This window comes from Artibeus jamaicensis, unplaced genomic scaffold (assembly GCF_021234435.1).
Source record: "Artibeus jamaicensis isolate MK-2021 breed Jamaican fruit bat unplaced genomic scaffold, CSHL_Jam_final scaffold_847, whole genome shotgun sequence".
Classification (NCBI taxonomy): Eukaryota; Metazoa; Chordata; class Mammalia; order Chiroptera; family Phyllostomidae; genus Artibeus; species Artibeus jamaicensis.
In genome coordinates this window covers 27,299,838-27,314,974 of record NW_026522057.1, presented here as the reverse complement: position 1 = coordinate 27,314,974, position 15,137 = coordinate 27,299,838, and the positions used below count along the sequence as shown (strand labels likewise).

The window sequence follows — 15,137 nt, the reverse complement described above, 5'->3', positions numbered from 1 at the left end:
AATGTAATCAAAACCAAATTCCATCAAGACTTTTAAAATACAAACTGGCAAGCTAATTCTAAAATTCATACGGAAATTCAAATTACCTAAAATAGCCAAAGAAATCTTAAAAAATAGGTACAAAAGAAGAAAATCTTATAACTACTCAAATTTGTATGAAACTACAGTATTCAAAATAATGAGGTACTAATAAAAAGACCCAAGATGTATAAGCAACTGATGTTTAATAAAGGTATGAAGACAATTAAATGAGAAAAGTCTGTTTCCACAAATGGTGCTCCAACAACTGGCATCTGTGTGAAAAAGAATGAACTTTAACCCCCTACCTCCTGTCATATACAAAATTAATTAGAAATTAATCAGACTTAAGTGTAAGAACTAAACTTCCAGAAGAAAGCACAGATGGGAACCAACTATATGGAAAAATATATTTGCCAATGAAGCCATGGACAAGGGTTTGACCTCCAAAATATATAAAGAACTCACATGAGTCTATACCAGGAAGACTAACTATCCAACAAAAAAATGGGCAAAGGACCTGAACAGACAATTCTCCAAGGAGGACATACAGAGGGCTCAGAGATATATGAAAGGATGCTCAGCATCACTAGCCATCAGAGAGATGCAAATTAAAACCACAAAGAGATACCACTTCATACCTGCCAGAATGGCCATCATAACCACATCAACAAATAAGTGCTGGCAAGGCTGTGAGAAAAGGGAATCCTAGTGCACTGTTGGTAGGAATGCAGACTGGTGCAGCCACTGTGGTACAGTATGGACTTTCTTCAAAAAACTAAAAATAGAACTGCCTTTTTACCCAGCAATTCTACTGCTGGGATTATACCCTAAGAATCCTGAAACACTAATTCAAAGAACCTATGCATCCCAATGTTCACAGTAGTGATATTTACAATAGCCAAATGCTGGAAACAGCTTAAGTGCCCATCAGTAAATAAGCAGAAAAAAAAAACCCGGTACATTTAGATTTCTAGGACTTCTGGCAAAGAATGGAGTTGTAGGTAAATACACTTTGCCTGGTGGTGGCGGGAGAAAGTCCGACTCTCACAGGAGAGTCCACTGGAGGGGCCCATGGGATGCTAGAATGTACACAAACCCACCCACCTGGGAATCAGCACCAGAAGGGCCCAATTTGCTTGTGGGTAGCGGGGGAAATGACGGAAAGCCTGCCAAGAGCCAAGCATGTGGCATTGTTCCCTCTCTGACCTCTCCTCCACATACAGCGCTACAACACAGCCACGTGGGTCCCCCCCGCCCTGGTGAATACCTAAGTCTCTGCTTCTTACAACATAACAGGTGCACTGAGACAAAGAAATATGGTCCAAATGAAAGAACAGATCAAAACTCCAGAAAAATAACTAAGCGATGAAGACATAGCCAATCTATTAGATGCAGAGTTCAAAATGCTGGTAATCTGGATATGCACAGAAACGGTTGAGTATGGTCACAAAATAGAGAAAAAAGTGAAGCCTGTACGAAGTGAAATAAAGAAAAATGTACAGGGAACCAACAGTGAAAGGAAGGAAACCAGGACTCAAACCAATGATTTGGAGCAGGAAAAAATAAACATTCAATAAGAACAGAACAAAGAAACAAGAATTTAAAAAAATAAGGAGAGGCTTAGGAACCTCCGGACAACTGTAAACATTCCAACATCTGAATCATAGAGATGCCAGAAGGAGAACAGGAACAGCAAGAAATTGAAAACTTATTTGAAAAAAATAATGGAGAACTTCCCTAATCTGGCAAAGGAAATAGACTTCCAGGAAGTCCAGGAACTGCAGAGTCTCAAAGAAGTTGAATCCAAGGAAGCACACACCAAGGCGCATCATAATTACATTACCCAAGATGAAAAATAGAGAATCTTAAAAGCAGCAGGAGGAAAGGAGACAGTTACCTACAAAGGAATTCCCATAAGATTATCAGCTGATTTCTCAAAAGAAACCTCAAAGGCAAGAAGGGGCTGGAAAGAAGTATTCAAAGTCATGAAAGACAAGGACCTATATCCAAGATTACTCTATCCGGCAAAGCTATCATTTGGAATGGAAGGGCAGATAAAGTGCTTCCCAGATAAGGTCAAGTTTAAAGGAGTTCATCATCACCAAGCCCTTATTATATGAAGCGTTAAAGGGATTTATCTAATAAAAAGATCAAAACTGCACAGTAAAATGACAACAAACTCACAACTATCAACAACTGAATATAAAAAAAACCCACAAAAACCAAAAAAACTAAGCAAACAACTAGAACGGGAAGAGAATCACAGAAATGGAGATCACATGGAAGGTTATCAGCAGGGAAGAAAAGTAGGGAGAGTTGGGGGAAAAGTACAGGGCATGAAAAGCATAAATGGTAGGTACAAAATATACAGGGGGAGGGTAAGAACAGTACAGGAAATGGAGAAGCCAAAGAACTTATATGAATGACCCATGGACTTGAACTAAAGTGGTGGGGGGATGCTGGTGGGAGGCCATGTGCAGGGCAGAAGGGAATAAAGGGGGGAAAAATGGGACAACTGTAATAGCATAATAATAAAATATACTTAAAAAAAATAAATGTAGGCATTCTACCACACACACACCCACAAACTGGTACATTTACACATGAATACTACATAGCAGAAAGAGAGAAGGAACTCCTACGCTTCATAACAGCATGGATGGAACTGGAGAATATTTTGCTAAGTGAAATAAGGGAAGTGGTCAAAGACAAATACCATATGATCTCACCTATAAGTGGAAATAATCGACAAAACAAACAAGCGACCAAAATAAAATACAACCATAGACATGAAAATACAGAACAAACTGACAGTAATCAGAGGGGAGGGGCATAATGGGGGGAAATAGGGGAACGGTCAAGTCAAAAAACATGTATAAAGGACCCATGGACAAAGACAATGGGGGGGGCAGGTGAGAGTAATGGGGGAAAAACAGGACAACTCTAATTGAACAACAACAAAGAAGAAGCACAGAAATAATCTTTGTAATCATGAGGTGATCAAAGATACTTTTATAGAAGAAAAAGAATACACTGGACTTAAGCAAAATTAAATATTTTACTTTTTGAAAGACACCATTACAAAAAAAGTCATAATATGGGACAAAATATTCATAATACCTATATCAAAGAACTTGTACCAATATAAAAAGAATCCCTAAACTCTAATGTGGCCATAACTGAAGTTTTCATGCATTTAAAATTTCTATGTTGTCCTAGGGAAGAGGAAACAGATACAGGTTTATTCTAAATTGATAAATGCCTAACCTTGTTTTTACTCTCTGCTATGCTCTAAAAACAATAAATACTTCTCGTATGATAATGCATTATTTATCTTTTTAATGTATTACTTAACACAGTTAAAAACTTGCAATTGTTTACTACAAGAAAGTCGAAACAATCATTAAACTTCTCACAAGATTTTCCCACTCGCTTCATTTTTCTTTGAAGAAGTGCCCATAACTAAAACTCTGTGAGACGGGACAGAAATGAAATACAAGCCACTAAATTTCTCCATTCATCACAAAAGGAGTACCAAACTCTGTCCTTTGGTGGCTAAATGCATTTGGCTGGCACAACCCAAGGCACCTGAGCCATCTGGGGCTTTCTGTGACACAAAGAATGTCAAAAGATAGGAAGGCAGCCTCATAGAGATAAAAACTCATAAAACCAAAACCTTCTGCCAGTACTTAAGAAAACTTCAGAAGAAACTTGATACAAAAGACCGTAGGCAAAAATAGCTCAAATTATTTCTGAGTAGAAGAATGTCCTTACAGAAACTGCAGAGGGTTTGGAATAGAAAGGAAATCAATCCAATTAATTCATGAAGTGCCAAAAATACATTTAATTAAAAATGGTAACATCTTCATTATGTAGAATTCAACTGATCAGCACAATCATGAAAGAAGCATTTTTTCATAAAGGTTTTATACAAAAAATTCAACAGAAAACAAGCTCATATCCAAGAGTTACTTTGAACATACACACAATATTGAAGGTACTGTGAATTCACAGACATTCACACCTATGTCCACCATAACACTGTCGTGGTATCACCAATCTCTGAGTCTAATTTCCTTATTTGTAAAATAATGTTGAAGGCTCCTTCTGGCTTTATATATTCAGAATAAAAATTCCTTATAAAAATAAAAACCTTAAGTATCAAATAGGTGAGAAGGTAAACAAATATATATATTTGAGAATGTAAAAAACAAAACATCCAGTTATTTAGAACATGGTGTATCCCCAGCAAGATCACTCAACCTCCAACATAAAACAAACTACGATAATGTTATGTAATACCCCCCAAACACAGTTAGATCAGGAATGAAAACCAAATATCATATATTGTATATTCAGATACCCGTGTGTTGCCTTCAAAGCAATCTGTACAATACAAAGATCCCTAAATTGGGAAACTGGGTTATTTTTTACTGTCCATTATGAACATTCTGGGTTCAACAAGTCATCTGGCCTTTCTGAGCCTCGATTTTTATCTATTTAGAAACTGGAACAGATGAGCTCATGTAAGTCCCTTCCAAAGGTGTTTGCATTACATTTAGTTCAGCACCAGGAGAGTTGCTCAGCCTCATGCTCCATATCCTATGTAAATATACACATAACCATCTACACCAAGGGTGTCAAACTAATTTTCACCAGGGGCCACGCCAGCCTCATGGTTGCCTTCAAAGGGCCAAATGTAATTTAGGACTGCATAAATGTAACTAGTCCTTAACTAGGGGCAAGGAGCTCGGCACTGCCACCGGGTAGAAACAAGGTTTCGGAGCCAGATAAAATAAGGTGGAGGGCCAGATTTGGCCTGTGGGCCTGGTGTTTGCCACGGGTGATCTATACTCCTTTTAATATATCAAAAACCAATAAAAATTCATTACTACTTCTTCAGATTTAATGATTTCCCATTAGTAACCACAGAGAGAAGACTTACTTCAAGAAACTTTAAACATACATTAAGATTCCTAAACAACCCTATAAGGATATAATCTAAAGTCAGAAAGTATACAACCAGTAAACTGATCTGAATGACCACTTCTGTTTGCAGAAGTGAGCTCCGTAGGGGCCAAGGTTAGATAAGATGAGTCATCATCACAGTGGGATGTCTCGCATTTGATTCAGTGCCTTTAGGCTCACTGGTTACATTTACTTCAGGTTTTCTATGGGCTGGTGTTCTTAAAACTTAGTTTTGTTTTATTAATCATGTGAAACATTTACATGGTTCCAAAGTCAAATCTGTAAAAACAAATGTGTTCCAAGGAGTCTACATTCTCCAGTACTTCCATGTACTCTGAATACAGGTTCTCAAACACAGAGGCAGCATTGCTGGCCACAAAATAGCATGGCCCCAGGACTCAAATCTTGAATGTACAACTGTGGATCACAGCTTAACCCTTCTAAACTATTCCCTCATGCCTACAATACTTCACAGAGGGGTGTTGTAAGGATATGTACAATCATCTATGCACAATATTCAGCTTTGTGAGAGCTCAGTAAAGACCGACCACTACTAGCCTGAGGCTCTCCTTTGAGCTCACCACAGTCCTGGAACTCAGGTGCACTTTAGAAGAGATAAACCTGGAGCCATCCCATCAATAGCCTGCAGTCCTGATGGCAAGGCCACAACTCATCTTTCAGTCCCAGCACCACACCACAGTACTCACTCCTAAGATTCCAGGTTCTTCCATGTTCCATGCTCATGTATTCCCTATGGTCAGTTAGCCAAGGGAAAAAAAACTTTCTTCCCACCCCAGGCGGCTTCAAAAGACTCACTGTGTTCAGTGCGTTGAGAGTGGTGTCATCCCGAGATGCTGCAACACAGCCATCCTCTGTGGAGCCTCCATCACACATGCCTGCAAAAGCCGCCATGCTCCTTGGAAGACAGGAAGGAAAAACATCAGTACAGAAAAGTGTAACCCTCAATTATCAGAGTAATTTTCAGCCCTGACCATATTCCATTACTACATGCATGGTCAGCCAGAGCTCTTAGTCCTACTTTTGCTCTTGTTTTGAAAAGAAAAATTATTTAAGTTCCTGTACAATTCACCCTGCACTCACTCAAAAAGAAAAATGTTCCTTTTATTCATGTCCCTTTGTGTTGTTCTTCCCATGCTTTATTAGTATTCAGATTTTAATTTTCAGGGCATGAATAATCTAAAACTATTTGCTACAACAATTGGCTAGATTACAATCTTTTGGAAAAATTCCCCAGAAAACATACGAAATTAAGTCCTCTGACACTTTATTTAATTCCTTTCACGCTACACATCAAGTACCTTTAGGTAAATTAAAAGTTAAAATGAAGTCTTAGGGGTCATTCCCTCTGCTGCAGCAACCCTGAGCTCTACTGTTTGCTGCCATGCACAGCACTGATGACTACAAAGCAGCCAGAGCTAAAATTCAGTCACCTGGCCCTGGGTTAGCATTTTTGCTACACACAGTTGATGCTGCAGTGAATTCAAGAAATCACTGCAGACAAAGGTGGGCGCTCTGCTTTGCCAGCACTAGGACTGTCAGGGGAGATTTTAAGCTTCTCCTGTGTAGTTTAAGCATTTGTAGGTAAGTTCATATAGACACGAGCCACAAAAATTTCACGCCTAGGCCTGGCATCACTAAAGTTGAGAAATCTGTAATGGGATTTTTAAAAATGCACTGAATGACAATTACTGAATGCATTGAGAAGTGCTGACAATTGTATATATGGCTTTAGATGTGTTCCTCTAAAGAGTTCTAAAATCTGGTGTGGAACAAACATTAAGTAGAAAAAAGTTAGTTTACTATGGTAAAACTATTTTTTTCTCTGTTGAGAATCAGGGCTCTGATTACAAAGGGTGTAACAAAACTAAAGACAGAGAACGTTCAATATATAAATAAAATTTCAGGGGACAGGAGGAAGTTTCCTGCCTAGTAATCAATTCAGATGGCTGGATCCAGAAAGCAGGATAGGATGAATTCCTGTTACCTTGCTGCCCTCAAGTACATAAGGAGGTCGCAGTCATTGACTCCAGGCATCCACACCAGCTCCTCATGTTGGGTCACAGTGTCGCCATCTGGAGAAGGGAATGGCTGCAAATCGGGAAGTTTGGCCTGTAAGACAGGAGTGAAGAAGTCACAATCGTGGCCCTTTAAAAGCTGCCTCAGGCAGGCCCTGGGAGCAGATCTTGGTAGATCTCCAGACAGTATCTAAGTAATAAGCAGAACCCCAAGTCACTGACACCAGCCTGCAGCGCATTTCAGGATTACTTCACCATAGAGGATTTCACAACGGACTGCTTAATTTCTACTGAAGGAGCAGCAAACGGTGTCAAAGTTAAACCAGGGCCAGTAAGATCCAGAGACGGAAATAGAAATGGACATGTGTGCACAAAAAAAGTAAAACAAAAGCTGTCTCAGAATACAGCACCTTGATAAACACACACACACACACACACACACACACACAGAGTTCCAATATAATAATGAAATCTCATCTGAGAATATTTGCTAAAAATTAAATGAACTATCCTATGAAATTAATGCTCTTCTTAGGAGAGTCTATATGAGTCATGGTAAACTTCAAAAAAGACATAGAATCAGAGTCAACTTTACAAGCAGAGCTGAACTAAAGGATGGTGGTAGAAATTCAATGAGCAGTGGCTTCGGGAGAGGACTGCTTGTGAAGGTGCAGGAAGGAACTTCTGAGATGACAGAAATGATCTGTGTCTTGATATGAACTGTCATAGCAACCTGAACAGAATACATAATACATAAATAGTTCACTGTATGTAAAGTACGATAAAAAAATTCAAAAATATTTGAAGTTCAGTGTTCAAAATCAAGATTCTAAGTCAGCTCTACTTTAGAGATTCAAATACCTGTGCAATTTCTCACCCTCACTCTGCTGGGGCAAAACAGGAGGTACTATCACTACCATCAGAGATCTATGATGAGCCAACAATCTGCAAGACAGCCATGTTCTTATTTTTTTAATATTTTAACATCGACACATAAGTCCACTATTTTAAACTAAAAGCTGCCATTTAAAAGCTCCAGTGTCCCCCTGGCAGATGTGGCTCAGGGGACTGAGCACCAGCCTGAGAACCAAAAAGTTGCCAGTTAGATTCCCAATTAGGGCACCTGGTTGGGGGCCAGGTCCCCAGTTGGGAGCCTGCAAGAGGCAGCCAATCGATGTTTCTCTCACACATCCATGTTTCTCTTCCTCTCTTTCTCCCTCTTTTCCCTCTCTTTAAAAATAAATAAAAAAAACAAATATTAAAAGCTCCAGTGTCCACAGAAGCCAGGCAAAAAATTTAAATGAATTAAACAGCCTTAGTATAAGGCAACACTGTCCAATAGAAATAAAATGAGAGCCACATAATTCAACTCAAACATCCTAGTATCCACATTAAATAAAACACCACCTATCCCAGCCTGGACTGGCTACATTCCGAGTACTCAAAGCCACAGGTGGCAGTGGCTCCTATATTGGGCGTGCAGGTATTAGGTCCTAAAGGGTAACGGGAACCGTGAAGTGCAGAGAGTGCCCGTCCTGGGAATGCTGCCATTCAGGAATAAGAATCAGCATTTGTGCATTGTGTAATTTTTCCCCGAAATCCAAAAATCTTGATTATGAGGTGAAAGTTCATGATTTTAACTATGGTTATTCAAGTTTTTTGAATACTTGTGTGCCAAAACACATCAGTAAACCATGAGGCTACGATCCCTGATTCATAGGCTGTCCTTGACCCCCTGAATGTATCAAGCACTGACTTTTTCTAAACAAGGATACTGTTCTTTAATTGATCTTTATAACACTTAATCAGGTGTCACAATTAGTTCTGCTTAATATACAGTGAAAGTACTGAAATAAAATTAAAACACAGTAGATATTCATATCAAAAAATCTTTAACATTTGGCCCTGGCTGGTGTGGCTCAGTGGGTTGAGAACTGGCCTATGAACTGAAAGTCCACTGGTTCAATTCCTAGTCAGGGCACATGCCTGGGGTGTGGGCCAGGTCCCCACTTGGGGTCACACAAGAGGCAACTGATGGCTATTTCTCCTGCACATCAAGGTTTCTTTCCCTCTTTCTCTCCCTTCCTTCCCCTCACTCTAAGAATAAATAAATAAAATCTTAAAAAAAAAACTTTAACATTGGTACTGAGCTCTGCTTCCCCAGTACCAGGTACAGTACCTAGTAGATTCCAAGGGCTGTTTGTTAAAGTAATTAAAAAGTGCTATTATTGGAGGGACCAAGCCCCCTAGAGGAAAATGGGCTAGAAATATAATGATTGACAGTTTACAGAAAAGGAAAAGCGTATGGCTCTCAATTGTAGGAAAAGATGGGCTACCTTGATGAGAAGAGAAATGTAAATTAGTGACAGTGAGATACCATTTCCCACCTGTCGGGTTGACATAACTCTCCAAGTGTGACAATACACAAGGCTATGTTGCCAGTAGGAATGCAAAATGGTACATCCTCTATGGAAGGGAATTTTATAATGTCCTCAGAATTACAAGTGCACTTGCCCTCTAAGCCCATCAAACCCCTTTCTAGGGATATGTCCCAAAGATGTGTTGGCAAAAATATAAAAATCTGTATGTGCAAGCTATTTATTGCAGCATTACTTGTAACAGCAAATGACCGGAAGCAGCCCAAATATCCACGAACAGGGACTGGAGAATGAACTATTACTGCCACTCAGTGGAGTTTCGTGAAGTGGGGAAGGAAATGAGGAAACTATGTGCTGCTGTACTGTTAGAAGATAAAGAAAGGGGGTACAGATGTGTATATTATGCTACCATTTACCTAGGAACACAAGGTAGGGGAAATATAAATAAGAAACCGTAACCTCACAGTAAAAAACAAAAACAATGATTATCCATCAGGAAGAGAGGGAACATGGGAGGGAGACTTTGGAACACACTTTGTTTATATGTTTGACTTATATATGCTGTGCCTTTTACACAATTATAAAAACAAAATCAAGTTTTAAAAAACAAAAATCCCTTATAAACTCTGAAACAAAATGAAACAAATGCACCTAACTGTGCATTGAGTTGGTTCCTCTTCAGGAACTGTATCGAGTAACTTTAAAATGTACTACTTTGCCTATACAGTCCTAGTGGGGCATATTCTAAGGGGGGGAAAAGTAAGCTACTTACATAATAGTAAACTGTTTCTAATAATCATCTTATTTGTATCAGTGTGAGTATTGTTATTCGGAGCTGTTATATATGTATTATATGGGATTAAATACTTATGTTGTTGTTATTTCAAAACAGGAGAAGACATGAGAAAAACAGATTTGGGTGAAAACTAATACAAGTCTACATAAAAAACTGAATTTGAAGTATCAGAAAGAAGACATGATACATTTTACCTTTTAAAAAATGGAAAGCAAAAGCATATATATCCTAATCCGTCCCCTGAAATGGCCTGGAAATAGGAGCCAACACCCCAGCAGCCAGTGGGAAAAAAGTCACTTCCCACCGAAACAATGAGGATTACAATGAGAAAAGTTTAATGTGGGAGATGAGACATTACAGTCATGTCATACCAGGTAAGAGGAACATACCAAAGTCCACCAGGGTTGAGTCAAAAGGACACAGAAGACAACAGGAAGAGGCTCCTATCTATTCCCCAAATAGATAATTTAATCCTCAATAAATAAGAATAACTGCAGCTGGTTAGCAGATAATAATTTTAAATCTACTGGTCACCACTGGAAGATGTTAGGGAAATAACTCCATACTTGAAAACTGGAAAACAGAGGGGAGAGTCAAACATTAATCTTGCCTTTCCTATGTGATCCAGGGAATCAAATAGTTCAGGAGGAGGCTTCATATAATTAGCTAATAAATCAAGGAATGGTAGAATTAGAATATCACCATGTTGAGATCACTAATTAAACAGTGGATTTAAGTAACAAGGAAAGGCTGCAAATTGTCGTTAAAATACACACACACAGAGACACACACACATGCCTCTGGTAGATATACAGAACACCACCCTGAACTATTCCTGCCAGGAGTAGATAACTCCTGGCAGGAAAAAAAGAACATTCTGCTTCTTCAACACGTACACTGAGGAGAGGGAGGAGAAATATGGGAAACATGAATTAAAAGAAATTTATGAGACATATCAACCAACTGTAATGCATGGTTCTTATTTAGATTACAATTTGAGCTGTTAAAAACAAAAACAAAGACAAAAACAAAGCAAGAGACACAAATGAGGGAAATCTGGACATAGTGGTGGACACATGAGTATTAGAAATTGTTCATTTTTATTAGGTGTGATAATATTGTGATTGTTTTCCAGAAGAGGTCTTTAGGATATTTACAAATGAATAATATAATTCTGAATCATTTCAAACTAATGGTGGGAGAAGTGTGAGAAACAATAAATTAAATAAGTTTTACTATAATATGTGTAAAAGCTGAGTAAAATGGATTAAAGGGGTTTATTATACTAATCTTTCTCTACTTCTGCATATATTAGTATTTTACCTAATAACAAAATTAAAAATTTTAAGAAGGTAAATGTTGCCAATTCATAAAAAGGTCCTATTATATTTGGAAGTCCAAACATTTCATTTTGAAGATAAAACACACAGGATATATTTCAAATCTGATATAAAATATCTCATTTCAAACGAAAGTCTACAAAAATCCAAGCATAGTAAGTCTCTTCATTTCCAAAAACTTAAGCATAACAGAAAACCACTTTTTCTGTTATGGTAGAGAAAAATCTCTGTAAAATAAAACTCTAGTTCAAAGGATCTCAAGACACTGGAAACACATGAAGAAAATTAGGTATGAAAATTACAGTGGGAGGAGAGCAGAAAGAAGGAGATGCAATCAAGTGGTACCTCGCTAGTACTGAACTCCCTAGTTAAAATCCGACTCCGAGGCCTGAAGGCAAAGACAGCACAGTGGAGAGATGGTAGTCAGCCCTGTCTAATAGGCCACACCACAAAAACGGTATTGCAGGTCCTTTCCTTCAATGTCATTTAATTATAACGTTGAGATGCCATAGGGACTTAACTGTTGTTTGTATCAACCAGCCTATGGTATAAGAGGTTTCGTCACACATCATTTCACTTAGTCGCAGAACCCATCTACAAATCAAATGAGAACTTACTGTACTTGAAAAAGGCAGATATTAAAGGGACTGTCCTCCTGCAGCTTCTTTCTGCCTGTCTCAGTTATAACCCTAGTTCTGCGATGAAAAGTTTCTTCTAGTAATTAGGTGCCCCTCATGGCTTCTGTGTTTTGGTTTTAATATTCCTTTACTTCTTAATTTCTTTCTCATTACAGACTTAATACAGGTTTTTAAAAATATGAATAAGATAGAGGAAAAACTCAAAATGAGACAGAAAAATGACTGACCAGGTAGACTACTATACCTTTAAGGAGTTGCCTGTATCTCACATCTCCCCATATGTTGCCCATAGTGGCTGACTCCCCAACATCCATTCAAACTCAAATGACAGTCCATGCCAATCACCTGAAACCCATTTTCCTCATGGTTAGAAATGGACACGTGACCCAATCCACGTCAATGAGACATGAGGACTAAGGGAGACCTTTGGGAGAATTTTCCTTGCTTCCTCCTCTCAATATTTGCTGTATTTCACTCACTGTAAGATCCACTATTATTTTATGCATTTGAAAAAGGAGAAATGCTGCTCATTAAATTATAATCACACCACAGAATGTACAGTGAAGTCTATCAAAGACGACAAAATGTGAAAGAAAGAAGTATATCTTAGAACTAGTGAAAGTCGGCGGCCAGCCTAAGGAGGAAGCCAGCTGTAGGGGACAGCTGAGCACCAGGAGAGCCTGGTCCTGTCTGACCAGGGTGTGATGGTATCTAGGACCATAAATAGCCAAGTGTAGCCAGAGTCTTCTGCTCCTGTCCATCACAGCACCCTAGCTGACAGACCAAAGCAAGAGACAACCAACATGGCTCCAGAGTCTTGGTCACCTGAATGAAACAGAGGGCACAGGTCCCAACACAAGCTCTGGCTGCCACGATCCTAACCTTCTTGACTTGTCTGAAGAAAAGAGTTTTTACAAAATTAAAATAAAAGAATGGTAACCAAATGTTGATTGGAGGGTGAATGGATAAACAAAATATGACATACACATACAATGGGCTGACTATTCCGCCTCAGGAAGGGGTTAAATTCCAGCACCTGCTACAACATGGATGTACCCTGAAGACAATATGCTAAGCAAAATAAGTCAGACACAAAGGACAAGTACTGTGTGATTCCACTGATGTGAGATATCTAGAGTAAGAACATTTATACAGACAGGAAGTAGAATTGTGGCTGCCGGGGGCTGAGGGGAATAAGGATGGGGAGTTTGTGTTTAATGGGTATGGTTTCAGTTTGGGAAGATGAAAAAGGTCTGGAAAGTGGTGGTGGGGGGGGTGACTGCACAATATGAATGTACTTAATGCCACTTAATTGGATACTTCAAAATGATTAGAACGATAAATTTCACATTATGTATATTTTACCATAATTAAAAAATGTAAGTATGAGGTAATCTGGAAAAAACTCTCCATTTATAAGTTGCTAGTCAACAGAATAAAAAGGCCAGCAGAATAATAAGAACTAAAAACTTATTAAAGCCTGGCTGGTGTGGCTCAGTGGATTGAGCACTGTCCTGCGAACCAAAGGGTTGTATTCCCAGTCCAGGCACATGCCTGGGTTGTGGGCCAGGTCCCCAGTGTGTGAGAGGCAACCACACATTGGCGTTTCTCTCCCCTTCTTCCTCCCTTCCCCTCTCTCTAAAAATAAAAAAAAAATAAAATCTTTTAAAAACCTTATTAAAGAATCTACTAAAATGCACTTTACCTGATGGCTAGGACCAACACGAATTTCCCCCTGGGTACTGTTCAGCCTCCTGTCAGGAATAGAGTAGAGTTGGTTAGCAAATAGTTATGACAAACGTTCACATATTTTTCAAGGAAAGTAATTTACTTCACATAAAAGAGGTGTAACTCAGGAAGAATCCACTATTTCTAATGCTGTTCTATCCAGCACACATCTTTGCACCTTTTCCTCCTAAAAACCCTGGTGCTGCAGCTTCCTGTTGTGAGCACCTTTACCATCTTCCGTCCACACCAGAAAGAGAGGCATGTGCCTACACTATAGTTCCAATAGAGGCTTCTTTTCAAAACACCTCAGGATGCCTTACAATAACTCTTATTAAAATATACACCAGGTAATTTATAGTTCCCAGCACACACAGTGGGTCATTCACTCATTCATTCATTCAACAAATATTTATTAAGTACCTACTATAAGCCAGAAGTTATCTTAGGTGTTAGGGATAAAGCAATGAACAGTATGACATCCTTGCCTTCTTAGAATTTGTATTCTAATTCACATAAGGAAAAAAGAACCAGCCATGGCTAATGTGGCTCGTGGATTGAGTGCTGGCCTGTGAACCAAAGAGTCACCTGTTCAATTCCCAGTCAGGGCACATGCCTGGGTCATGGGCCAGGTCCCCAATAGGGAGTGTGCAAGAGGCAACCCCACACATTGATGTTTCTCTCCCTCTCTCCCTCCATTCTCCTCTAAAAAAGTAAATAAATAAAATCTTTAAAAAAAAACCAGACAAATAAGTCAGATGATGATAAAGGCCAAGGAATTAAAATAGATGGCAAACGATAAAATATTTTTATAGTTCTTTATACAGGACAGTCACAAAAGGTCTTATTAATAAAGTGAAACTTGAGCAGTGATTAAAAGATGTGAGGAAATGAGCCCAACAGGTCTCAGAGGTGAAAGAGCTCATCTCATTTTGGTCTCTGCCATTCTTTTTTATTTTTTTGTTACATGAATTAACTCATTTATTAAAGCTATCAATGCTTCATATTGTGGAGCTTCTACTGGTCTCTCAGTCCCTTGTCTACAGATGGCAGACAGAACAGCATAGGTGGTGCTGTGGGTACAGGCACCACTGGCTACTGTTTCACGCAGGAACCTCAGTGCTAGATGCCCACAGCTCATCTCTTCACCTTGGTTTCTCCTTCACCTTGGTTTCTCCTTCACCTTGGTTTTGCCACAAAATGGGCAAGTGAACTTGGCATGCTAGCTGATTTCA

At 38.9% G+C, this 15,137-nt stretch overlaps 1 protein-coding gene across 8 annotated transcripts in view; it reads right to left on the bottom strand.

Moving 5' to 3' along the window:
* Positions 1-15,137, bottom strand: part of RERE (arginine-glutamic acid dipeptide repeats) — a 387,180-nt gene that overhangs the window by 99,649 nt on the left and 272,394 nt on the right. For all 8 annotated transcript variants that reach the window (XM_053660331.1, XM_053660333.1, XM_053660334.1 and 5 more), the window contains 3 exons: positions 13,883-13,931; positions 6,995-7,119; positions 5,806-5,905 (listed from right to left, as the gene is read on the bottom strand). In XM_053660331.1, coding sequence (XP_053516306.1) covers positions 5,806-5,905; positions 6,995-7,119; positions 13,883-13,931 — 274 coding nt within the window. The remainder of the gene's footprint in view (positions 1-5,805; positions 5,906-6,994; positions 7,120-13,882; positions 13,932-15,137) is intronic.